General features: G+C 35.6%; 5 protein-coding genes and 1 long non-coding RNA gene across 12 annotated transcripts in view; 1 reads left to right on the forward strand and 5 right to left on the reverse strand.

The window, feature by feature from the left end:
- The window catches only part of LOC110376940 (ubiquitin-conjugating enzyme E2Q-like protein CG4502), a 28,597-nt gene extending 14,862 nt beyond the window's left edge, over positions 1-13,735 (reverse strand). Inside the window, exon 1 of the mRNA XM_021335594.3 lies at positions 13,578-13,735. The gene's annotated coding sequence lies outside the window, so the exon portion shown is untranslated. The remainder of the gene's footprint in view (positions 1-13,577) is intronic.
- Positions 1-26,340, reverse strand: part of LOC110376967 (nucleolar complex protein 2 homolog) — a 182,754-nt gene that overhangs the window by 52,464 nt on the left and 103,950 nt on the right. The gene's annotated exons all lie outside the window — the stretch shown is intronic.
- On the reverse strand, positions 1,081-5,784 carry LOC135117005 (uncharacterized). The gene is made up of 2 exons (XR_010276573.1): positions 2,067-5,784; positions 1,081-1,991 (listed from the first exon to the last, which is right to left on the reverse strand). It is a non-coding gene; the product is annotated as an uncharacterized LOC135117005 (long non-coding RNA).
- Positions 16,430-21,491, reverse strand: LOC110376975 (solute carrier family 66 member 2). 6 transcript variants are annotated; one of them, XR_002429574.3, is made up of 7 exons: positions 21,064-21,489; positions 20,683-20,819; positions 20,212-20,337; positions 19,340-19,556; positions 18,802-18,934; positions 18,370-18,471; positions 16,430-17,288 (listed from the first exon to the last, which is right to left on the reverse strand). XR_002429574.3 is itself a non-coding variant. In XM_021335637.3 (6 exons), the coding sequence occupies exons 1-6, from the start codon at positions 21,264-21,266 to the stop codon at positions 17,232-17,234; spliced, it is 873 nt and encodes a 290-aa protein (XP_021191312.1). In that variant the 5' UTR covers positions 21,267-21,484; the 3' UTR covers positions 16,430-17,231. The 6 variants fall into 6 exon arrangements, 5 of the variants coding, with proteins under 5 accessions (XP_021191312.1, XP_021191313.1, XP_021191315.1 ...); XM_021335637.3 differs by lacking the exon at positions 18,370-18,471 and having other exon boundaries at positions 21,064-21,484; XM_021335638.3 differs by lacking the exon at positions 18,370-18,471 and having other exon boundaries at positions 20,212-20,289; positions 21,064-21,482.
- On the forward strand, positions 21,845-24,357 carry LOC110376976 (mitochondrial import inner membrane translocase subunit Tim21). 2 transcript variants are annotated; one of them, XM_021335642.3, is made up of 4 exons: positions 21,845-22,299; positions 22,540-22,722; positions 23,072-23,257; positions 24,119-24,357. In XM_021335642.3, exons 1-3 carry the CDS (start codon positions 21,961-21,963, stop codon positions 23,222-23,224), a joined length of 675 nt encoding a protein of 224 aa, XP_021191317.1. In that variant the 5' UTR covers positions 21,845-21,960; the 3' UTR covers positions 23,225-23,257; positions 24,119-24,357. The 2 variants fall into 2 exon arrangements, with proteins under 2 accessions (XP_021191317.1, XP_021191316.1); XM_021335641.3 differs by lacking the exon at positions 24,119-24,357 and having other exon boundaries at positions 23,072-23,327.
- LOC110376974 (transmembrane protein 231) lies at positions 23,318-25,065 on the reverse strand. Its single transcript, XM_021335636.3, has 5 exons — positions 24,772-25,065; positions 24,526-24,695; positions 24,319-24,447; positions 24,006-24,234; positions 23,318-23,928 (listed from the first exon to the last, which is right to left on the reverse strand). The coding sequence occupies exons 1-5, from the start codon at positions 24,908-24,910 to the stop codon at positions 23,648-23,650; spliced, it is 948 nt and encodes a 315-aa protein (XP_021191311.1). The 5' UTR covers positions 24,911-25,065; the 3' UTR covers positions 23,318-23,647.

Here is a 26,340-nt window from a genome sequence, read left to right on the forward strand (position 1 = left end):
CAAGTAGAACCTCCGTCAACATCGCACTTCTAAACATGGAGATAATGCGTTAAACTTTACTCGCGTAATTTCCGGGTATGAAGACGTTGATCCGAATAAATTATGCTTCTTACGTATTATATAGTATTGTTAAGATTACAAAGTAAGTAGTTCATGAGTTAATTCTCACATTTTGTTTGGCCTAAACTTTACACGAACAGTTTTATTAAGTTTTCTCAATAGGTACTTGGCAAATCTTTACACTGCACAGTGATTCACTCTAAGGCCATAAATCGAAAAATGTCATCGGCTTATCCCCATTAGATTTACTTACTAAGTGATTAACAAGTTAAGAAGCTTCCGAAAACTCTAAATACCAGTGTCATAAGGTCAACTTATTATTCACTTTTATGCATCGGAAGTTAGCGCATCTCGAGTCTAATTATCGCAACGTGTGAGTCATCAAAACTTAACACTTTGTTTTTGAGTGTCACTATTCCAAATCAAGTGTTTACGTATGGTGACAGTATGGAGGTCCAAGACCAAGGTATGTACTTCTATTTTCAACTACTTTTTTATTTTTTTTAATGCGTTTAATATTTTATTTTATTTTTTTATTGAAGGTAGCGTTTTTGTAGATTTGTTTGGTATACTTTGATTTCATTTGGACCTATAACTTTTTGCTGCTCAGTGCTGCACTTGAGGCAAATGTTTTTCGAATAAAGAGGATGTTCTTATAAAACCGTATAAGTTTCATCTGCATCTTTCTGCCCCTTCTTGGGTTAAAGGAGTGTCAAAGTATGCATGTCCATAGTAAAGAAAAAAACTTTATATTTTAAGTTCAGCTTTCATGTTGTTTTAGGTAAAGTTTTCAAATGTTCTGTTTCGAGGACGACTATTTTTGACATTTGGCACTCTAAAGAGGGTAGTCCAAATGAAAAATGCAACATGTCCTGAATACTTTTACAGAAACATCGTGCCTTTCGGATGACATCGAAAATATCAAACTAGAGACTTTAAGTAATAAAATTATGAATGTATGTAAACGAATTTCTCATTTTTTTTTTTTTGGGGTAGGTGTAGAAAAAGTTGACACGTATCTCAGATTCTCTGAGCCTTTTAAAAATATATTTAATTCAGTTTTTTAAATTATTTTTAGTAAAAGTTTTATTATACAACCTAATTATTGGGTACTTACATTAGGAGCCTTAAATGTAACCTGATTGAAGTACTTAACACCACCTGCCACATCACCATCAACACTTGCACATAGAATAATATTAACATATTTACAAAGTCACTATAAACAATATAAGGAAGATGTCACAGTTATCAGAAATACTGTCGATACAGAGAAGTCTTGAGGAGAGTTTCAGTCAGAAGATGGACCAACTCGGAGCTCAAATTCAGGCTGCAGGACCTGCCAAGGAAACCGTCGCTAAAATTGCTGAGGAGTTCCGGGCCTTCAGGGAGCTTATCTTCAACGTGTTGGGTTTACTCAGGAAGCAGATAGCCGAGTGTGTGCTGCACATTGATGGGTTGGAGATGAGGCACCGTCGAAAGGCATTGATCTTTCAAGGGCTTCCTGAAGAAGAGAATGAGGACTGCCTTTCCATGGTCCTTGGTGTCCTCAGCAGCAAATTGGGTCTAAAGGACATAGCAGCACCCAGCATAAAAGTTGCCCACCGACTTGGCAGTCCTAGTAAGGATCATGCACGGCCCATTCTTGTGAGGTTTGCTTCTTGGGATGTCAAGTCAACTGTTTGGAGGGCTAAGACTAGGTTGAGAGGCACCAAAGTCTCAGTCAAGGAGTTCCTGACGAAAGCCAGGCAGTCCATCTTCGCGAAGGCACGGCTGCATTTCGGTATGCGTGCTTGTTGGACACAGGATGGCATGATAGTCATTAAGGCATCGGATGGCAGCCGCCACAGGATTGTGTCGATGGATGAGCTAAAGCCTCTCCTGGAGAAGTATCCTTCAAAAACAAATGCTGCATAACTTCTTGAGAGGACCTGGAAACATAGCTATTATTGGTATGTGACTGACATTTTAGTATTAGAAATTAATCATATTATTACTATACTTACTTATTGTTTATTTTGATATTTTATTTTCGTAATCTAATGTTCTTATTTTATTTATTTTTCTCTTTGGAATGTTTTATCCTTTTTTTCCTTAACAAATTTTGTTAAATTTATAATAACTTTGTTATTTCTATTTCAATTTGTTAATTACCCGCAAATAGATTAAGAATTAATTAACGTTTGGATAGCTTAACTTCTATTCTTGGTTACTTTACTTTTATTTGTCGAAATGTCATTGTCAGCTGTCACATTACTAAAATGTCAGTCAATGTTTCGTCCAGAAATAGTTTCATTCTTCTTTTATTTATTTTTGTATCGTTTTTCATTTCTTATGGATGTCAACTACGTTTTTATTTTTGTTTTATGTTGCTGATTCTAATTATTTATTGGTGTTAGCTGGCGGGTGGAGGTAAATTCTGTTGTTGTCTTTGTTTTTAAAATTGCTAATTATTTTTATTTTTATAGTTATATATTTTTATTTATTTTTTATCTATATATTTAGGATTTATGTCTTCTGATGACGACTGTTTTCATTCTGCTAATGAGTCTTTGGATGTGAGTAATAGTGATGTTAGTTTCTGTTCTCTGACTGATACACTTGGGGATACATTGAGAAATCAATTCAAACAAACAGTTAAAGTGTTAAATGTGTGTCATATTAACGCTCAAAGTGTTCCTAGTCACTATAGTGAACTATGCGAGACTTTTTCCAACAGCAATGTGCATGCCGTCCTGATTTCCGAGACCTGGCTCAAACCAAATCTCTTATCCACATCTTACCCTCTTCCTGGCTTCGTTCTTATTCGGAATGATCGACTTGGGAGAAGAGGGGGAGGCGTGGCAATATACCTTCGATCGGACTTTCCTTATAAGATCTTGGCTACTTCTTCTAGTTCTATGCCTAGTGCTGAATTTCTCTTTTTGGAGGTTTCAGTTAAAGGAGCGAAAGCCGTCGTTGGTGTTGTTTATTGCCCCCCCTCTGTCGACTACTTCACTGATTTGGAATCGGTTTTAGAATCGTTAGGTTCTGAGTATGCTCATTACATCATCATGGGTGATTTTAATACAAATCTCCTTGCTCCCAACTCTCCTCGTACCCGTAAACTCTTGCACGTTTTGGAGTCATCCAGCTTGCATATTTTACCTCTTCAGGCTACTCACCGGTCTACGATTGGTGATGATTCCTGGCTGGACTTAATTCTGACGTCTAACCTCTCCCTTATTTCCTGTCACGGTCAATATACCGCCCCTGGTTTTTCTCACCACGACCTCATTTTCCTCTCCTATATCCTTAAACCACCTAAGCCCAAGCCTAAGATTTTGCATAGGCGTTGCTTTGCAAGGATGGATGCTGAGCGGTTGTTCAAGGATGCGCTAGACATTGATTGGACTCCATTAATGACTTCCGATGATGTGGATCATAAAATTTTGATTTTTAATAACATGGTGAACATTTTATATGATCGCCATGCACCAGTCAAAAGAGTCAGAGTGAAACGGCCGCCAGCACCATGGATGACTGAACTCATACGTATAGCAATGCGCAGGCGGGACCGTGCGTACCGTAAATTTAAAAAAGACCGTAGTGATGAAAACTGGGCTCTGTTTAAGACTGCGAGGAATCGGTGTAATATGATGATACGTAATGCTAAACGCCGCCATATATTGAATAATATATCATCTTCGTCTTCTGCTGACATCTGGAAGTTTCTTGGAACTCTGGGTATTGGCAAGTCGCGACATTTGGACCTGCCTAACACAATTAGTTTTGATGCTTTAAATAGTTATTTCTGCACTTCTTCTTCCTCTCGTTTGGACTATTTAATGAAGCAAGATACTCTCAATTATATAAATGGTCTAACGCGTCCCGATATCAAATCTTTTGATTTTATGCCAGTCGACGAGGAAGAGGTCAAAAAGATTATCCTGTCCATAAAATCTAAGGCGGTGGGGTGTGATAACATCAGCCGTCAGATGATTGTCCATATCCTAGTCCCAATCCTTCCTGTTATCACTCATATTGTAAACTTTTCGTTCTACTCTGGAGTTTTCCCTTCACTCTGGCGGAAAGCTTACGTGCGTCCTCTTCCCAAAATTTCCAGCCCTACTCTCCCCAGTCACTTTCGTCCAATTTCTATCCTACCTTTCTTATCCAAAGTGCTTGAGGCTTGTGCTCATAAGCAATTTGCTCGTTTTATCTACGGCAATGAGCTACTGAGCCCTTTCCAATCCGGATTTAGGCCGGGCCACAGCACTTCTTCTGCCCTCCTCAAAGTGACTGGCGATATTAGATTTGCTATGGAAGACGCTAATCTCACAGTGTTGGTACTCGTGGATTTTTCAAATGCGTTCAATACCGTCAGTCACGACATCCTTTTATCTATTCTATCACATCTTATGGTCTCTTCTAAGGCGTCAGACTGGTTTTCCTCTTATCTTCATGATCGCCAGCAATCGGTTCGGGTGGATGAGGATTCATCTGCCTGGTGTTCTTTGAATGCTGGCGTTCCTCAAGGCGGCATACTCTCACCTCTGTTATTCTCCATATTTATAAATTTCCTTACTCCTGAGCTTCAGTGTTCATATCATCTCTATGCCGATGACTTGCAGTTGTATCGTCACACAAAAGTGAATGAGTTGGCAGCTGCGCTTGTTAAAATGAACAAAGACTTGGAGGTAGTCAAAAGTTGGTCTGACAGGTTCGGAGTGGCAGTCAATCCTGTTAAATGCCAAGCTATTATCATTGGTAGCTCAAGAAATTTAGGTAAAGTAGACGCACTTGGGTTACCAACTTTGGTATTTGACGGGATAAATATACCGTTCAGCTGCTCAGTGAAGAATTTGGGCCTTCATCTTGACTCTTCACTCAATTGGCAAGCACAAGTTGCAGCTGTCAGCCAAAAAATCACTAGTACACTGCGGTTTCTTTATCGCTTCAAAAACTTGCTCCCGTTCCATGTAAAAGCAATGCTTATGCAAACCTTAATCTTTCCTATAATCGACTATGGTGATGTTTGCTACTATGACCTGAATGCAGATCTGCTCAATAAACTCGACCGGCTTCTCAATAATTGCATTCGATTCGTTTTTAATCTTCGCAAGTACGATCATGTGTCAGCGTATCGAGCGCAACTTAAATGGCTACCGATAAGACAACGACGTGTGATGAGGGCATTAACTACTCTTTTTTCTATACTTTATACCCCGTCCTCACCTTCCTACTTAACCTCTCACTTTCAGTATGTGTGTTCTCAGCACAGCAAAAATCTCCGCTCCTCTAATAATCGTCTTCTTCACTGCCCTGCTCACCGTTCAGACATTATTCACTCTTCCTTCTTTGTGAAATCTATTCTTCTCTGGAATGAGCTACCTCTGGAGGTCAGGATGGTAAATAGTCGACACACTTTTAAAATGAAACTGCGAAATCACATCCATGGCAAGTTGGCGGAATCATTACAGTAGTTCATTTTTCTTACTATCTTCTCCTACATACTCCTGGATACAGTTGTATATATATATAGTTATATAGTTATATATATATATATATTATGTTTATATATGCATAAATATATATTTTTATTATCTTCCACTGATGCTCAAATTGTGTTGCACCTACCACTTCTATTTCACCACCACCCAAAGGTAGACTGGCAGAGAACGCCTCAGGCGTTAAGTCCGCCGTTGTACAATGTGCAAAAAGTATTTTAAATAAATAAATTAAATAAATTATTGGGCAATATCAATATCGTAGTAGGTCTAAGTTTATAGAGAAATATTCAGATTGGCTGAATGTAGTTGAAAATATTGATGTAGAGCGAATTGAGTTACATGTATCTCAGAAGTCTGACAAAGTTGAACCATCAACTTCTTCATTCAGATCCCTTCCTAACAGGTTTACGAAAGTTCCCTGTCAAAAACAAAAGGTGTACTATCAAAAATTGTACTAGATTTGTTATCTGTTTGTAGTAAATACTTTTGAGCTTGAATGTATTCTGGTATATTTTGTGTTTTGTGTGTATTTGCAAAAAAGGTTGTTCGTGTATTTTTGTTGTTTTATTTTATTCCTTTATGGTTGTTTTTAATATAAATAACCATTATTTATATAGATTTTTCATTAAAAGTCGCAGTATGACATGTTCTAGGTTTCTCGTCTAAAACAAAATTACTGCGAGACATTTTTACACGTAAATAGTAATGATATATTTTATAATGAATGTGGATATGTTATAATTTTAATAATTTACACTTCTCTTAACATATTTCAACGTGTAAAATAAATTAATTAAAAGTATTTGTGACTTTCGTATTTATGGCCGCCTTTGTATGGAGCGTGAATCACTGTGCACTGACTTCAGAAATAATTCGTTAACAGAAAACTATATTAACTTATCGTCCATCATCATCTATCTGTTCTCTATTATCCATTGCCCACCAAATCTTAATAAGCCCTTATTTGAGGCCAGCTTACCGGATGTTTTGTTAAATAAAATCAATAGACAAAACCTCTTGAATAGCTGTAGCTCTCATAGCCAAAAATGACGTAAGTGCAAACAAGGTGTAGGTGGACTGCAACTTGCAGTTTACATAATAATTTTCAATCAGATGAACTTGAACGAGTTTCCCTAAGAACACAAGGGAAGCTAACTTAGTAACTTAAGAACGAGTGACATCAACAGGATGATTACGTAACTTTTCTTGGGTCGAATTCTATTAGCCGGGATCATGATTTGCCTAATGGAGAGAGTTTGATAATTTGTTATGATCCCTTAATGTTTTACTTTATGATTACAATGTTATAACACATTGTTACCGCACATATTTACAGAAATAGCACTAAATGAAGGACGTGCAGAATAGTTTCTATCTAAGCATTTATTGAAGTTCCAAACTTTTCTTAATGACTTACTTCCTGAGAAGCTAACATAACATAACATCGATCAAGATTAGGTAAGTTATAGGATGCAAACGCTTATACTAAGATGCTATAATGCAATAAAGTCTATTATGGAGGGTGTTTGCAAATGTAGACGATTTTATGTTCCGTTATACGTGTCTGTGACCGCCCGAGAGCTTTTACGAGTTGCACTAGGAACAGGATGCGGAACGCGAGACTTGGGGAAAATTTACGTCATTTTCGAGATACACCGCCCGAGGAAGCTGCGGGCTTTACTCAAAGCTCTTTGTTGCCATGTTTATAAGATAGCAACACTGACAATATACTTACGTCTCGCCGAGAATTTGGAAAGTATGTACGGAAGTTTTAAGATATTACGCGGAAGTTTTGTTACTCAAACATTTTGTTTTATGGAAAATTTTCACAAACGCCTTTGTTAATTTGGGTTCAAATTATAATGCGAAAGATGAGTTCCACAATAAGGAACATTAAAAACTCGCACGCAATTGGAGACGCGACAAGAATCCCATAAAAAAATATGGACATTGAAAACTAAACATAAATACACAGGCAGTCACATGGAGATGGCATTGGATATTATTGATAAAATAGCTTCGATATGACATCGCACGACACAAGTCAATACAGGCCCCGGTACCTATCGTGTTGGTTTTACTTTATTAATTTTCCTATTGCAAATTCCATAGGTAACCAAATGTCACATTCATACCTACTCGTAGTACTTATGCCATATACCAACACATGCCAAATGCAGGAAAATATTTTACTTCAAACGTAAATGAACATACTTAAAATGTGTATGCGTTCATTGGAAATTATTGTCGGGGCATGGTCCGGCACAAATGGCGATAGGGGAGTCACCCTGGTCGTTGTTATGAGCTGTGCCGACGTTACGAGGCCTCGGTGCTCGCGGGGACCGACACCCTCCCACTTATGTCCCTCCAACACAGACAAAATGAGTTTACACCCATCTATACATTTTTGTAGGACGTGTCATCCCGTACATTTGCATGATATAATTGTTTTTTTAATGAGCCCATTCATTTGCATTTTAGGTTCAGTGTGAAGATGATTGCATCTATTGCAGCAAATACTTAATCAATTTCTGGAATCCAGGGAATAGAAAATAGTATTTTTTACTTTCATGAGCATGCCATAGGAAAACCTTCCTCGTATTCACCGGTAACTTTTGAAACGAATCCGGAGAATCCCCGAGATGTTCTAAAACGTCAAGGGGAATACTGAACGTGATTTCCTTACAGATTTCTCTACATATCTTCCTTGCACAGTAAGTAAAATTGCATTCAACAGTAAAATCTCCGAGTTCTCTGATAATAAGAACACGAAAGCAAGAATGTGGACCAGTTTTACAGGTAGGCGGGAAACAAGAGGTTCTAGTCCGATTGAAAGTAGGCTACCGCTGGCAAGCTGGTAAATAATTGTAAATATTGTGAAATTTCTTAAAAATATATTTTATTTTCAAGTGTAATTTTTGAGCTTTAACTGGGTATCCTACCCACCTACTAATAATTTTCAAACCAATATTTTTTTTCGTGGACCCGATGTTGCATCAAAATCTACCATTATGACGTCCTAAAAATGAATTTGGATATAAGAATGATTAAGAAGATTGTTCCCCACTATCTTTCCTTCTTTCTTGGTATTATCTATGAGATACAAATATGTACCTACTTATATGAAAACGTGCGGTCGTCATGAGATCTGCACTGCTGGTATGACAACCCTCTTCATAATAATGGCTGTCCCAGCACTCCCAGCTATATTAAACCAGTTGAACACATTTAAAATATGTCGCAGATACTCGAACGTGTCGTCAAAATAAACTGCTCGTATGATTCGTGGAAGTTCATTGTACGTTTTTCAGTATTTTAAACACATTCGTGGAAAGAGCGGAACTACTTACATTGTTTTGTGTGAAAATATGTATTTGAACTCTTGTGATAACTGATAGCTCAGGCACTAAAGTTTCAGAAGTAGACATAGCATTGATTATTACAGTAATGGTTATTTCATTACTTCTTGTTGTCCTGAAGTTTTAACGATATTCGAGTAATTCATTCCATAAATAATCAAAGTTAATCTGGTTGCGGACTAGTCTAGCAGCATAGAGCAACTTACTACAATAATGGTCTAGGTCTTAGGTAAAATACATATAGTAGTAGTTTAAGTCTAGGATATTACAAACTAGCAGTGTTATTAATTATAAAAAGTTAAACAGACGTTTGACACGCGTATAAAGAAAACTAGATAGGTACTCGTATAAGTACGATTTTTTTAAACGCGTGTCAAACGATTGTTAACTCTTTGTTATAACAATGAAGATATGCCTAGGTAAGTAGGTAGTAACTTGTAGTTCCAGATAATTATTTCCTCAATATCCTACCTCCTCTTTTTTAACTATATGACAGTCATATTAACTTAATATCAATAGGTATACTTAAGGGGTCTACACACCAAAGCCGCTGACCCGGCGGCACAGCCCGGCGGCACGACTGCCGCGGCATGTGGTGTTCTAGTAATTGTCAAATACTCTATGAAAGCCGGCGGCATGATTGTACAAAATACGGCCGGCGGGTTGGGCCGCCGGGCTGTGCCGCCGGCATCAGCGGCTTTGGTGTGTAGACACCTTTTAATTCAATGCTGCTGTGACTGACTAAATTGAAAAACTCGAATTTCGTACGAAAAATGTTCAGCTACTATGGTACTATTTTCTGAGACCTTGGTTTGCCCTTTATTGCAGATATTTTTATTCACAGCACTATTAAGCGTAGGCACTCACGAATATTAATAGGGGCGATCATCGATTCACTTTATCACGTTGATAGTAATCATTGTTTTGGAGATCTTTGATTAGATTACATGCCTATTTGATTCTATGAGTTTTCGTCAGTCCTCAGGGAAATTAGATATTTAAGATTTTACTCTGAGATTGGCACAACAGTTTAACTACATGCAAAGTATTTATTGTGACTAAACATAGGTTTGTATACTAGACGATTGTCTATCTATTAAAGATGATGCTATGTTTATTTTCCACATGTGATTGTATTAATGGAACTTTAGATGCGGAATTTCCCTCTAGGTAATATGCTTCACAGTTGTTTTGTATGCCTCGCTCTGAATCGAGATGGTACATTGCTACCGTGTTATGGTTATTGAAAACAAACGATTGTCATTTGGTTTTTCGTGTTTATAATCATAACAAAGTTCTTGCGAAAATAAATGCACTGAAAAGATCTGAACACAACTACTTACATGTATCCTCTTAATGTTTTAATAAAATTAATTTTATACCTAGCCTTGGTCGTCGTCTAAGTCCATGTTTTCGCTAGGGCCATTTGAGGTTCAATATTTAATATTTTAGTATTTATTCGGTTCTATCATGGCTGTGAAATTTAATATTCTTTTGCGTAGGTACCATCCAATATAAAATTTATGATAAGGTCACCTAGAACACGCAAGTTGACACAAGGGACTTTGCTTTTAATATAAATCAAAGGTAGTCTTATATCATAACGTGGCCTTGTTAGGTAAAGTTCAGAAGGACTCAGGCAACCACTTACCTTTTACTTCTATAACAAGTTAGTTAAATATGTAAGTATTAGGTAGATATAATGCCCACAATACTGTTATGAATTTAGAGTTACTAAGAAAAGAGATATTTAATCTATTAGAAGGTACGTACTAAAACAAAGATTACTCATTTAATTCGTCATCGTGATTATGATCATACAAAGACCAGATTTACTTTCAGAAATGGTGGGAAGGTACTACTAGATAAATGTCATAGAGTCGATGCCATCGAGAATGTAATCTTTAGTGTCCAGACATTAATTGCATTAAACTATCAAATGCAAGAATGTATATGAAGGTAGGACCTGCTGAACTAAGCTTGTATTGATTGATAGTTTTGCAAGATGGTAGACATCGAGTTTTTAAAGTTTCTTTTATTTTGTATAAATGCGTCGGTATTGTCAGTCAGTAAGTATTGTGCGTCATCGTCCCTTTTTAGCTTTATGGACCAAAAGTATTTAGCATAATCCTCATTAAGTTGGTTTTATCATTCGTTAACTGTACAAGATCTTTTATTGACCAATTTCGTACAGTCGTTGCAAAATACAGCAGCATTTGGCTTGCTTTAGAAAGTCATTTGCATGTTCATAGCTACCGTATATAACGCAGGTAGATCGCTGGAGCTACCGATTCTTTAACATCTTGTTTTACAATCTGTTATCTACTCTACGTAGATGTTTTACGGCCACGGGCTGGTTACTAACTAACTACCCACTGGTTAACATGTAGGTAAGAAAGTTATTAAAACGAATCACTTTCAAAACAAACGCATGCGATGTTATGAGAAAAAATACGAAGGAACGTTCTCGGAGGACTCCTTTGGAAAAATAAGTAAAGGGATAATGATTGAGAATACTTTTTCAGTTACAGGAAAGCCACTGCTTTTAATCTTAAGCGGATAAGCTAGATAAGCGAGAGACCTGAAGCTCCGCTTTGAAAGACAACTCAACTGTAGGGAGGTAACTATTTTAAATTTTGCGCATTATTGCAATTTATCTGGAAAGCGATTGACCCAGGTAGGTATGTGCATCCTAAACAGAACCCGAATACTTGTGCTACCTGTCCCGTGGTACATAAATTGGTATTGCAATGCGAATGTATCGTGTACTAAACATTAGTCACGATTTGGCTTAGCCATCTTGATTTAGTGATGTTTACTGTGCCGGAAGAATTAGAAGCACGTTCACTACATTTGCAGCGATATAAAGAAAATCCTATTTATTTTATCTTTTTGATAATATATGAATTTCGCTGGATGGTATGCTGCGTTCTTCGGAAGGAAGACTGGAGCATCGATAAAATTCCGTTCATTCCAGCCTTTTGATTACAAATAGTTCTAGATCTGCTCGTCTTTATATGAATACCTTTTTATCGAATTTGCATAATTGGATCCCGGGCAGTGGCTTAATAGGTAACTACACAAAAATGTATTTAGGTACCTAAGGAGTATGGTGCCTGTTTATATTAGGAGTAGGATAAGTAATGATCTAAATCTTAAAGTACCTAGGTACAAAGTCCATTTAAAGTAGCTTCGGCTACTTTTGAAGCTGACCGTACTTACCTACGTAAGTGTAGTACTATATATCTAGAACATTTGGCAATAAAAACTAAACCTACTACCTACGTTATTATTTTAGAAAAATAACAGAAATAGACGCGGTTACTTCAACTGACTTCGGACAAATGACTGAATGACAAATGTACCTACATAATAGTAAGTAGGTAAGTATTAGTTACTGTTTTTATCAGCTGAGTATAATCGAAATACCATCTTATATCAAAAAGCCTAATACATACTTGAATTGATAAACAAAGCAATTGAATGGATTGACTAAGAGATCTTATGAACCTTAACCAACCATACCAGTTTCAATAGTAAAACAAATCTAGTTTACACTAATTCAATAAAGAGGAAATATTTTTTTTTCTTTGTAGGTACCCTAAAACTGAAACTACGATTTGAACAAAATCTTTCACTGTTGGAAAGCTACAGAATACCCAAGTAACATCTAGGCTCCGGTACGGGAAGAATTTCCACGGGGACCTGGGCGAAACCGCGGGAAAACAGCTAGTTAAATATAATGGTCGTAACTAGGTGCCACAAACATCTACGGCTTTGCACGAAGTAAAATGTTTTACATATTTTACACATAATATACAGTATGTTGTAAAATTGTGACGAATGAAACACCTGTTCAATTACGTGTTTAGAATAATGTGGACCACATAGCCGGTACGTGCAACTATTATACGGGTAAATAATCAATACAAAATACAAAGTTCTTGTAAATAAATTCGTCGAAGTAAATAATATCCTTTTCGTTCTTTATCTTATCACGCCGATAGAAACAAACAAAATAGCGCCCATAAAGTTCCCATGGTTACGATAAATAAATTGGAAACGGGGAACGAAATAAACCTACTTATCGAGATTTATAGCGGCTTACGAACTCTGTAGAAAGTTGAAATAAAACGTTCAATAATATAGCAAAAATATTGGTACCTATACCGAGTTATTGCGACTCTTATTTACTTAAATATGCAAATATGGTCAAAAAAATATTATATCACTCAACAGCATATCCAATTCCCAATTAGGTTTAAGTATGACCCTAACTACTCCTATAAGCTTGGAGGTAAAATTTTAATTAGGTCGTTTGAGATTTCACCCGCAAAGTTATTTACTCTCGACTAACAACCTTTCTCAGAATTAGTCTGATAGTAGCGTAAGCTCATTACAAACTGTCTGCTCCCAAGAGCTTCATAACCGCGTGAAACTTCCATTACGCGTTCATAAAAACACACACATTAAATAAAACTATAAAACATTAATTTGAATGATTGTGTATCAAATCCGCACAATCTGAAACTTAAGTATGAAAAAATAATTCAAAAGCTAAATGAATTTGAATGAGTAAATGCGATGCGGTAACTTGACGCAAGTAGGTATGTATGTATGTATGTGTGATTTGGGCGGTTGATGGTATGATGTAGAGTGTTCTCACCTCTAATATCGGAGGCTGCGGATCCGGAGCCGAGAGTCGAGAACACGGCCGAGCGCCGCCCGCCTGCCCGGCACACTGCCGCCGCCGCCCCGGCCCGCCAGAGGGCGCCGCGCTCGCCGCGACGTCCCGCTCCCATCGATCCACCCTTCGCCTCACCAGCACGTCCTACACCCCGGTACGCTTTAACCCCCACAACATAGAGCTGCTATTACTCCAGTTAAGGGTCAACTGTTGGCGAGAACCTTTCGATGACGTGGGTGAGTTTCGTTACGATGATTGCACAGAGCTTTACGTTCTTAACAAAGCGTATTATTGCGAAACCAGCTACCGACTTACTTAATCCTTAATCCGTTTACTAAGAAGCTTCTAGTTCATATTTTACTTTGTCACTTGAGACCAAGTAAGTTATGTGTAGTTTAAAAAGTTAGTCCATGGGGAAAGTTTATAAGTAGTACTTACGTAATAAAAGAAAAAGCTTTTTAACAAATAATATAACTTTATTTCATTTACGAAAATGTAACTCATAAAATCACAACATATACTTACATGTACATTTGTCATCACAACATACGATGGTTACTTTACATTTCATTCATTTACAATATCTACTTAATATTAATTGACAAATATATTCATATATTTTCATACAACAGAAATTATAATATGTATATCATTATAAATATGATATGTTCCATCACATTTATATACTTATCTCTCGACTTCGTGTATAGATTTATACATTTATATACTGTATATTTTTATATTTATTTATAATAATATATCATGTAATATAAAGTGACTCCCACTTAATACCCTAACTAAAAGACGCAACATAATGATTGAATAGAAATTAGATGTACATGAAATACAATTGCATTAATCATAACCATTTGCGGAAGCATTGCAAATAATAAATCAGTTTTACAAATACATAATATGTATTTTAATATTTACAATAATCAGTATTATTTGCATTATATTTATCAAAATGTTAACACATATGTGTAAACATGTGTTGACAATTTTGAATCGATGTATTGCTGTGAAACCACTTATGTATACCCAGTTGAACGTACACAGATATAGGATCTCACGAAAAGAAGATTTTCACAACTTGGGTCACATAAGCATGGTACATGATATAAAACATCTGTCAAATGTTTCTATTAATACTAACATGGACAATGTTGCAATGGAATTATGTATTCATTTAGACAATGTAATGTCGATACGCAATACGCAGGCATAAGGTCACAGTTGACAATATATTTATATTTCTCGAAACCATAATAAGTTGTAATAAATTATGTCTAATGGAAAAGTCCTCAGATTTTAATGCTAAGTATATAAGTATGCTTGGAGACTGAAAATTACTTGCTCGGGCTCAACTTATTGTCTGTCGGCTTAAACGCAGCAAGAAAGAATGTATATATGAAAATATATTACGAAACATGTAAGTGTAAAATAAATATTTTATTTAAACTCTTTGTTTTATTACAACAGACTTAGGGATTTAACTATTGCTAATGCAAGCAGTAAATGTAAATTGTTACATAGGGCTTTCCACAGACTGTAAGTGAAGAGTGATTGATTTTACAATTATAGACCACCCATCAAATAATGGTGTATTCAAAAATCTAACTATGCTGCCAAAATACCTCTCTGCACTTATAATTTTACCTACATTTGCTAAACATTAACACATTTGTACATAACGGTGGTGACTATTTAAACTTAGACATACATTTGGGTAGATAATAATACTTAATTATTTAAATACATAAAAATACATTCGTTAAAAGCTATTATGCATAGTTAAAGTCAAATGAATGAGAGTATAGTTTCATCTGTATAGTTGCCTCTTTCATTAATTATAATAATAACACACAAACGCATAATTAGTCAATATTCCATTTCAGATACAACCTTTCAAGCAATAGTACAAGTGTACAAGACAATATCTAGAAAATAATAGCCATATATTTCAAAAATCTATATTTTTCTAAATGATCTAAATTTTATAAAGTTGAATTGAATAATAAGTTGTAGAACATTATTGTTAGTAATACAAAAACACACCAAAAGCCAAACATGCGTCATCTGAACCTCTAAAAAATTTAGGAAGAAAAATTACCGTCATGGCTATTTTAAAACGTTACAAAATAGTAGGAATTTAGAAGCACTATCAGAAGATATTGATCGAACACGTTTTTCAGAAGCAGTCGGATTATCACAAAACTATTGTGTACATGTACCAAAAAGGTAAAATGGAATAAAATATCGAGAGGTCAATGTCGAGGAATGTAAATATTTTATAATACTTTATTATCAAAGCAGGAATTGTAGATGTACTCATTGATGAGGCAAAGTACTCAACCTACTTTATTACAAAAAGAAACATTATTTTTATCAATACTTGTTAAGTTTTATGTACTATCATTTAACGAGTCAATAGTTAAATCTTCCGTATTTTATTTCAAAACGGTACCCAGCATTAGCCTCTTTCCAGGTTACATCGCATGCGGGAGTTCGAACTCAAAACCACTGATTCGTCAGACTGTCCATATTTTGATGTACATTAGTAAATTTCCTAAATACATAATATTTGACTAATGCGTAAAAAATATCATACATATACTAATCTGTATAATTATGTAATTTTATCTAAATTGGCATTTTAAGAACTTAATCACTATTGTACCTCATAACTCGTAAGTCGTACGGCTATGAAATGCGTAACTGATTGCAAGATTTCTTGGAATAAACAATTACAACTATAATATTTACAAGTATACACATATCATAGTTGAACCCCACAGTACGGTTTTGGGGCACAGTTTTAATTGTTTACAATAACAATAACATGTACTTCAAGTTATAAGACTCACGTTCTCTAAAAGCAATTTTATAGTCACATTTAAAAAATAACATTATTAATATTGTACTTCTCTATACACAGCAACAAACTAAGAATTATTGCTGTTGTTGACAACCCGTAGCGCCACGCTAAAAATGCCTGCTTGTACATTTTGTTTGTAATTTCGTAGATAAGAATAAAAATTTCATTATTTGATATCAGCGTGGACAACAATTCCATGTATTTTCTACTCCCTATCAAGCATTTTTAGACAATGCGTCTATTTGGACTAGTAAATTCACTTTAAAAAGACAGGAAAACTTTTTGGTCATTCTAAATTTTATATAATCTAATGACGATGATTATTTCCACCTTATTTAATAATAACAATACATCAAACGTCATCACTAGAACTTCTTTTCATGAACCTCGTTGATATTCATTTAGGCACAAACCTATAGCACCGTCTACCTAGGGAATTATTGCAACCACTAGAAAATAATAAACATGTCAATTTTCGAACAACAGATTTCGTTAACAGTCATTTTCTCTTGCACCACAAGTAATTTGGTCATCTTTAGGGCTAAATACGTTTCAAAACTGTCGTATTTAAGTTAAAGATAGTCAGCAACTTCATTTTCACACAACCCACAGCAAAATCGTCATAATATGTAGGGAAGGCAAATGAATTGTACCGTGTAAGGTGCACACAACGCGATGAAAACTATGGAAGCGCTGATCGCGTTAGGCGACCGAGCCGCGGCCGGCGGGTGCTATAAGTCAGTCTCCGTCCATTGCTAATCGCCCCGACGCATCCGCCTCGCCGCCGCCGTTTTGTGGCGATACAGCCACACCTGCAAAACAAACCACCAATATTACTTTATTGTATAGAACAACATTTAACGGTAGGTATCTAAAAAGTACGCTCTGCAAATAAACCTTTTTCCTTAGTATCAGGCATCCACTGCTGCAATTATTTTGCGCTTATCCTAAGTTGAATAGTTGCAAAATTAGAATATCAATCAACGCGTCACTACTTTTGTTTATTTATGTCGAAGTGTGCGCGTTTACATGACGTGATTTCACGCTGTTATCAACACGCCGTTATCGATAGTTTAGATAGAAGCCGGTGACTATGTATCTTAGTGCTCAGTGTTTTTCAACACTGTAAAAATAATTTGGATCAATATTTAACAGTGGATGTAATGAACGTGAATCACTGTCTTTAAAGTATGTTTTTAGAGGTAAGTTCTACATTTAACAGATAGGCACACAGCACTAATAGTTAATGTTTAAGGAGAAAGTATTGTGTGGTGCGACAGAGTTCTATATCCAGCAAGGCACTGACAGTCCAGTTTGAATAATGCATCTAATTTGTTTTACTACTTAAATTCTAGATGAGTAGGTATGTTCGTGTGAAGCCCTAAGGAAATGAAGATTGAGTGGCGAGCGATCGTATTAGATTTCGAGGCATTCGAGGGGCCCTCGCAAAATGGATAGTACCTAGATAGTGCCACTACTTAATGCGCTCTGCATTAGATGGGTAATTGATCCTTGAGTTGCGGGTACCTACACTTTGTATTCTCCCACGGAACAACTTGTACGGCCTAATTCTGTAGAAGTGTAGACCATACAATACTGTTCCGTCACAAGTTGGTTGTTAGTGCATGTGCTATGTGTTTGTAAACGCACCCACAATGGAGAGAAAATTCCTACAGGCAACGATTAAAGGAAAACATGCACCAATGGGAGAGATATTGTATTATTACAAACAAAAACACCTAAAAAGAAACCAAAATAACAGTCCGCAAAAAAATAAGGAGGCAGTACAAAAGCGTTAAGATGACGAAAACATAAAAATCCCGCTGGCTACACCCATTTGCAAATGTATGGAAATTTTCTAGTGATCGCCGATCCCGTTTGTACGTCACTCACCCCTTACAGGTAGGTTACCCGGTGTTAAAGCGAGGACTGAATATCGGAAGGCTGGGCACCCACATGCGAACCGATATCGTCAGAGTGTCATCACCTGACCATCTGTAAGCCAACCGTCGGTATTACGGCTAGTCAGCCCTTCGTGCAAACGAGGTTAGTAACTACGGCGACATTGCGAGACAACCTGCAGTCTCCGATTCCTTCCACGTTAGAGTGCCTTGTAAACATTGTTTGTGTGCTTATCTCAAAGTATAATCATTAACTGTTCAATTGTTATTCTTTGTCAAGTCACGACCTTTATACTACGACATCGGTGTATTAATGAGACTGCCAAGTTTTTTTCGTACAAAAATTGTGGCGTAGTTAAGCTATGGCGGGAGAACATATATTTTCTTTCAGACGTCATCAGGGTAACGTAACGATAATACTTACTTGAAAGAGTATGACGACATCTAATGAGACCTGTAGGCTTCCACACAACCAAAACTGAGGAGGCGCTTCCCTTAAGACGAAGTATGTAGTCTTGAATACGTCTCCACACGTCCACATTATCACCATGCTGACGCTGAAATTAACACGTGAGATGACTTATTGGGACTTTTTAAACTGATAAAATACGTAATTGACTTTTGGTAGATTCGGATTTGGGGTAAGCATGACCTTCCTCAAGAACCGAGCTATCGATTCCAACAAATAGTAACATATAACAATAATTCATCACCAGTTATCTGTCGAGTTTACGATCGATATTATCATCAGTCTCTGCTGACTTAACTGTGTAATTAACAGATAGCGATAAGGTAGCCTATTATATGTTTTAAATAGGCAAGTTTTATCACAATGCTACAATTATTTGTTTGTATTCAAATCAATTATAAATTTTAATGAATAGAGCCATCTCGTTACTGTACATTCTAACACAATTTCATCGAATGCCGATATATAACAGAATAAACTTTTGTTGCCTTACCTCATGCCCTCTGTACTTTTATTTTTGTGATTTCTGGCTATCTGAGGAGCACCAAGCATAGCCTCTGTGAAGAGAGCGAGGAACCCAATAAGTTCCACGAAAGGCGAAAACTCTATCAACAAGTAAGTGATCGCAGCGCCCAGCACCGAGAATACCAACATACAGTCTACATAGCTCTGGAAGTCAGTCCAGGCCCAAAAATATTTCCTTTCCATATCTGAAACAGAGGTAACATCCATTTTCATGATAATACCCACTAAGTCAAAGTATACAAAACATATATCAACCACACCATAACAACAATGCATGAAGAACAAATCATGTTAATCTTGTTAGTTGTGTAATTTGTTAATAATACATTAATATATACCACGGTGCTTACAATGAAGCAGGAAATCATGCCGAAGTAAATGACATCAATAAATAGATAAGATAGCTGACACGAATTTGACCCAGTCATGACTCCGTTTGATACCGAATAACTTGTAATTATAAGAGCATTGAACTGAGTTAGCTACGTCTATATGATGTAAAAACATATTGTATTATGCCTAAGGTAAACCATTTGACCTTATGATAAAAGAAGCTTTCAATGGAGACTACAACCAAATATTTGATATGTTCATTACACAAACACCATTTCCATTCCTTATTGAACTCACAGAAAACGTGCAATGGAAAAATGAAAGCAAATAAAAGCAAGATGAAGATGAAAACGAAAGTTAAATATCCCATATCATGTGACAAATACACTGTAAACTCCAAATAAATTGTCAAAGAATGAAGTTGCTGAAACAAAAACAATAATGATGACTTGCACATGGAACAAATTGCAGCAATCCTTATGAGGAGGAGAGAGAGCTGGCACTCACCATAGAAGCGATGGGGCTTCTCCCCGCCGGCGATGCCGCTACGCTGGTCCAGCCAGCGTGCCGTTTGATCAGGCTGGGCTGAGCCGTTCACACAACACAACAGTATATATAACATGAATATTGCACCTAATTTCACCATCAATCACACCAACCACCAAACAGAACATAAAATAATGTTAAAGTAAAATTAACCATAGCAAATAAAATACAGGATAGTTAGTGGATTATACTTGTATCATATCTTTGATATGATTGAGGGGAAATGAGAGGAAAGCAAAATACATAGAAAGATAACTAAAAAGGGTACAGAAATAATAGTGTTGTTTAACTACAGGGTTCATATAGTGGGTTAAGTTAGCAATAATAGATTAGTAATGCATTTAATCTTTACTGTGCAAATATATCATAGATTACTAGATATACTGATAATAAGATACCATAATCACACTTGTATGAGTCACTTATACCAACCTGTAAATATTCTCTCCCTTGCCCTTATAATTTGGTTCTTTTTCCGTACATTTACACACAAATGTATCATGACAAACATTGTGCAATTCATTACTATACTTTGGATCAGTAAAGGTAGCTCATAGCGTTTACCAAACCTGCAAAATAAAGGTACAAACAGATCCTAATATTTTATGGATTTTATGTTAGACTGGGAAGCAGAATCTATTTTAAATTTTAATTAGTTGAACATGATGTCATCAATGTTATTGTAAGGTTTTGGTATTTCGGGATACTTCACAGTCAAGTAATCAAAGTGAAAATGTTGTAAATATTATTTATCAAGACGATTTTAGACAATGAAATAATACAAATCTTTGGAAATGAACTTGTGATACGTACCAAAACAATATCCTTAAAGTATTTGCTATCAGCAGAGCTAAACAAACATATAAAGAGAACCCTTCGGCATCTTGTGTCTTCTTGATTTGTATGTACTGGGGTATGTATGGGGCAACGCCACCTACTATCATAGCACCAGCTGCTCCCCAGCCAACTACATGACCCACAGTTACCCCTAACTCATCCGAAATTATCCAATCCATGGTTTCGTGAGTATAAACAGTAAAATATCAAACCACAACTTTAATATTTTCTGATATATATTGGAAATGAACCGCACAAATCACAAACTTCATACTTATTAGTACTTTACATCCTACGAATTAAATAAAGCAATCACAAAATCGTCAGAGACATCAGACAAGTTAAACGCAAATCGATCGATTGAAATGGAGCACGTTTCTGGTATTTCACAACATTCTATTCATAATGTTTCTGCTATTTTGTTATTCAAAACTAGAAAGAGGCAAAGATAGTTTTATGCTGGAAATATAACTCATTATTATTTTCCGTTTTGGACCGCATCGTGATGTGACAGTTTCACTTTGACATTTTGAACATTCGTTTAAAAATAAAAGGTTTATGGTAAAGTCTGGTTATGAACACATCATATTCAAAGACTTTAGCATAAATCTCATATTTTGAATGGAACTCATATTATTCATTATATTTGGTCATGTAAGCAGCAACAAGCAATAACAACAATTGTTCGTTCGTTCGTTTGAATTTACAATGAATTAAAATGTTATCAGCTGATGCGTGTTGTCCTGCTGTACCTGTCACTCAACAAATGACATATCTGAGTCTGACTGATAGTCAAAAGCAAAATCTTTTATAAATAAATACGATAACCTCTAAGGAATATTCCGTGCCAAAATAGTGTAGAATTTATAAACTATGACTATAATATCTAAATTGTTTACAGTTTTACGCACTACTAATACAGCCGAATGTGTTCCGGCGATTTTACAATCATCGAAGATTAGATATGTTCGGTGTTATTCAACTCGAAAGGAAAGCGGTTTGGCTAAGAGTCAAGAGAGACATGAAGTGACTACAGACGTCCGACCTCTAGGGGAAAAGATAAAGGAGACAACTAAGACTGCGACATACACCGGGATAATTTTGATGGGAGTTGGTGTCACGGGGGTCATCTTTTACTACGTGTTCCGTGAATTGTTTTCAAGCAACAGCCCAAACAGCATTTACTCAGAGGCACTAGAAAAGTGTAAAAATGTGAGTAAACAAATGCTAATTAACTGTATATTGGCCCCTTGTTTATAGTCAGTAAGTTTTTCAACTTTATGGTGATGCTATGATAAAGTAAAATAGATAACTATTAATTTACATTATTCATTCCAGCCCTACTAGATTCAATAAAAAAAAATTGAGTTCTGCTGCCTCTAGCTGGAAAAAACAGTTCCATCAAACTTCTGTAATTCAATAGTATTATAATATCATGATTTACGATTTCAGGACCCTCGAGTGGAAGATGCCTTAGGCCCTCCAATCAAAGGTTATGGAGAAGAAACCACCAGAAGGAGGCGCACTCATGTCAGCCATGCTGTCTACGAGAAGGAAGGGGTAAAACATATGAGAATGAGGTTTTACATCAAAGGAATAAGGAACAAAGGCATTGTTGAACTTGATATGAAACAGGTTAGTAAGAAAGCCTTAGCATTAGGTTAGGTACTCTGTGTAAATCTGCTCAATTAAGATTATTTGATAGTTTGTTTTATGAAATTTTTCAAGAGTTGTTTCAAAAGAAACATTCAACAAAAATATGATATAGCTAGCCTGCCCTATTTGGTGAAAATAATATATCTTGAATAGTTACATCCACTCTTATTTGTTTAGCAATAAGGCTATTACTAATATTACTTTTAAAAAATAGTAACTGCTTGTTAAATAAGCTGCTCAGCTAAAATACAGGCTTTGTGCTAGCTCCATTGGTTGTGTAATGTTATGAGTATGTTTCTTTTTGTTACTTTATGTTTTGTTGTTGCAGAATGAATATGGGAATTATTTGTGCCGTTACTTGTTGGTGCAGCTAGATGACTACACAGGCAAGACCTTTATTATTGAAGATAATAGAGCAGACCTAGACAAGAAAACAGATATTGCTTCCAGTACCTTTTCAACACTAACTATAAACCAGTGAATACTATGAACAAAGTTGTAAATTGTATAAAATGTAGGTATTTAAGTAGTAATTAATTGTTAAATGTTGAATTTTAATAAAAAAAAGCATAAATATAGAAAAATCTTTTAATTTGTTAAGTCATATGGACATTACACTATATAATTTGTCATTTGGCATAAAACAGACTAGATTCTGGACAATAACATTACATAAACGATGCAGAACAACACTTCCTCACAGTAAAAGTTTACCAGTTGCTTCTGCAGATATGCTGTTGCAACCTCAAATAAGAATTGACAAATGGGCTTAGCAAATTATACCTTCAGCAATTTTCTAATCACATATAAATTCCCATGTGTTTCTTTATTGTTGAAAGATTTTTTGCAATTTATTAGCTTTTTACTATTTAGTTTCTAGAATTTTATTGTCTAGTTCATTTATCTAGTACTTCTTTCTTGTTACCCCTTGTGGTTTTTTCCAAGGTGTTATTTCCCAGGCCATTACCAAACGGTTTTGGAATACAAATCTTTTAATTTTGTCAAATATCCAATAGAAGATAATAACCAGTGAAAGATATTGAGGCCACGCCCATTTCAGTTCTTCCATCAAACTGGGAAGATATTTGATTTCCATTTCTGGCACTCTGAGGCTAATCTGAATTTGCATCAAACCTGCATGCCCATTCTGGCTTCTTGAAAACAGTGTTTTAGTGTGGGTAGTGACTGTAAACAATATTTGAGTACATTAAGTTTAACACAAATTTTAATATGAAATGTACAAATAATCATTTAAATATTACCTTCTCTTACGAAATAGTTTTCCAGAATGTAATCTAATGCATTTTCATTATTGGATTTATCGAAATTAAAAAGAGAATTGTTATATTTAGTATGTATAACGTTTTGTTTGCAGGGCAAATGAGATATTTGGTAAAACTGCAGATCACCAAAGTATTTAAACCCAGAAGGTGGTGTAGCAAACTCTTTGTTAACCAGAGCCAAACTTTGCATGTGTAGAGGACATACAGACTGAAACAAAAGTGAATATAGGTAGTATATAGTTATTATCAACACTTAATTTAACTCATAGATAATATATAACCAGGAGAATACCTGTAGCTGGAAGTCTAAAATAAAGACTATCATAATAGATTTAATGGTCCTCCCTTCTGGAATTTCAAGAATAAATTTGAAATCCAACAGATCGGGTTTCTGATCACCATTTAAATCATACTCTTGCACCTGAAAAAGATATAAATATTTCAAGAAACGGAAACGCTCGCCTTATTATCTATACCAGTAGTGTGAAAGCACATTTACTTGGAACTCCAAACAGTTCTCTTCGTTTTTCAGAAAATGTTCATACTTCCCGTTAGTGTCACCACATTCTAAAGGTTTGCTGGGGTCGTCAGTTTCCACTACGAGTAGATACTCGTATGGAAAGTGTATTTCTGGTTGCTCATTAAAACTGTGGGACCGTAACCAAAACCCTGAAAAATATCAGAAAAGTCAAAGGGTTATTGAGGTCTAAACCAATGTTTAACTGATGCACGCAATATAGCTTACCTCGGCCTCTATAAGCTATTATAAAAGGTAAAATGAGATTTAGTAACGTCGTTGTCAAAGTAAAAAACGTTGCTTTGGATATTAGGCAACTAACGTATTGAACTTCGACATTATAACTAAACAGCTTATAGAGATCCATTCTGCACCCATTTATGTCCTACGAAATATGCCAAACATTACAATTAACTATGAAAATCGCAAAACATAAGAGATTTTACAAGCATTTGACATTTTGTTAGATTGATCAACAACAAGTAGTTGCTAAGCAACGAGTGTTGCTATTACAAATTGAACAATAAACAAATACGCTCATTCCAATGGGAGGTATTTTTTGAAAATTAAAAAAAATTGTTCCCATGAACTTGATAGGCGTTGTACCTTCTTCGTAACTTGGCCATAGACATAATATTAGTAAACAGGACTGCGCATATAAACCCAAAAAACGAGCCGAGTGAAACAGTTAGTACGGAGGCTGTCTGTCCCTTTCTAATAGGGTGACTATGAGATTAAGCTATGTGAGACAAATCCGAATTTGCTAAGATTATTAAACACAGATTGGTATTGAAGTTTTAACTTACGCAGTTTGTGACCTTAAGATACTAATAAAGGCTTTTAATAATTAGCGGGAATTAGCAGTATAAAAGCAGGAAGATTCGAAGTGAAGACTGTTTTTTTTGTATTTCTACTTCATATATAGACTGCTGAGCCATTTATGTCGCCTTTTTTCTTTTTTTGGGAAGCTATAACAACAGTACAACAGTTTTAAAATCCATCACCCATATTTTGACTCGTTACAAGAATTCATGGGCACCCTAGTTGTTTGGTTTACGAAAATGTTATTATTAGCTTACCTGTGGAACGATATATTGCAACCACCATAGGATTCACTTTTACAAGTATAAACGCAACACTTTTTCACCATTTAAATAGTTTAAATTGATTTAATACAAAAAATATAAACAAAATTTTAAATGCTGATTACGCGCCAAGAATGTTCAGGGTTACCGCTAGAAAAAAAAAAAAAACAAAATAAAAATTTATGTTGTTTATGTTTTAATAATAAATACGAATAAATTAATGCGATTGTTATTAATATGTTGACTTACAATTGTTAAAATAAGATAAAAATTTTATGTGATTCAATTGTTTTTTGGGAAGACAAAACTTTTGATCACAACATTTTTTTATGCTGGCAAGGTGTTAGAAAGAGACAAACAGCCTCCGTTCGAACTATCCCTCTCGGCTCGGATTTGCCTCTGTGTATTATGCAACCAATTTAGTACCTTATTGCGTTAGAATAGAGTTCATTTTCGTAAATATATATTTTGAGCGTGCGCAATCTTGTTTAGTAATATTATATCTATGAACTTGGCCTACTGGCCTCTGCCAAAATGCTAAGGCTAAAAAACCTTTATGATCTGTGGCATGGTTCAAGAGCTCGTAGCTAAGGGCTAAGACAACGCTCTTGGCGCGCGTTCGATCGGTGGATGGGTGATCTTCTTGTCATAATGAGTTCTTCCGTGTTTCGATTAGTTAGATAGAAGTCAGAAAGTCTGACAACCAGTTTTA

Source organism: Helicoverpa armigera, chromosome 6, assembly GCF_030705265.1.
Source record: "Helicoverpa armigera isolate CAAS_96S chromosome 6, ASM3070526v1, whole genome shotgun sequence".
NCBI lineage: Eukaryota > Metazoa > Arthropoda > Insecta > Lepidoptera > Noctuidae > Helicoverpa > Helicoverpa armigera.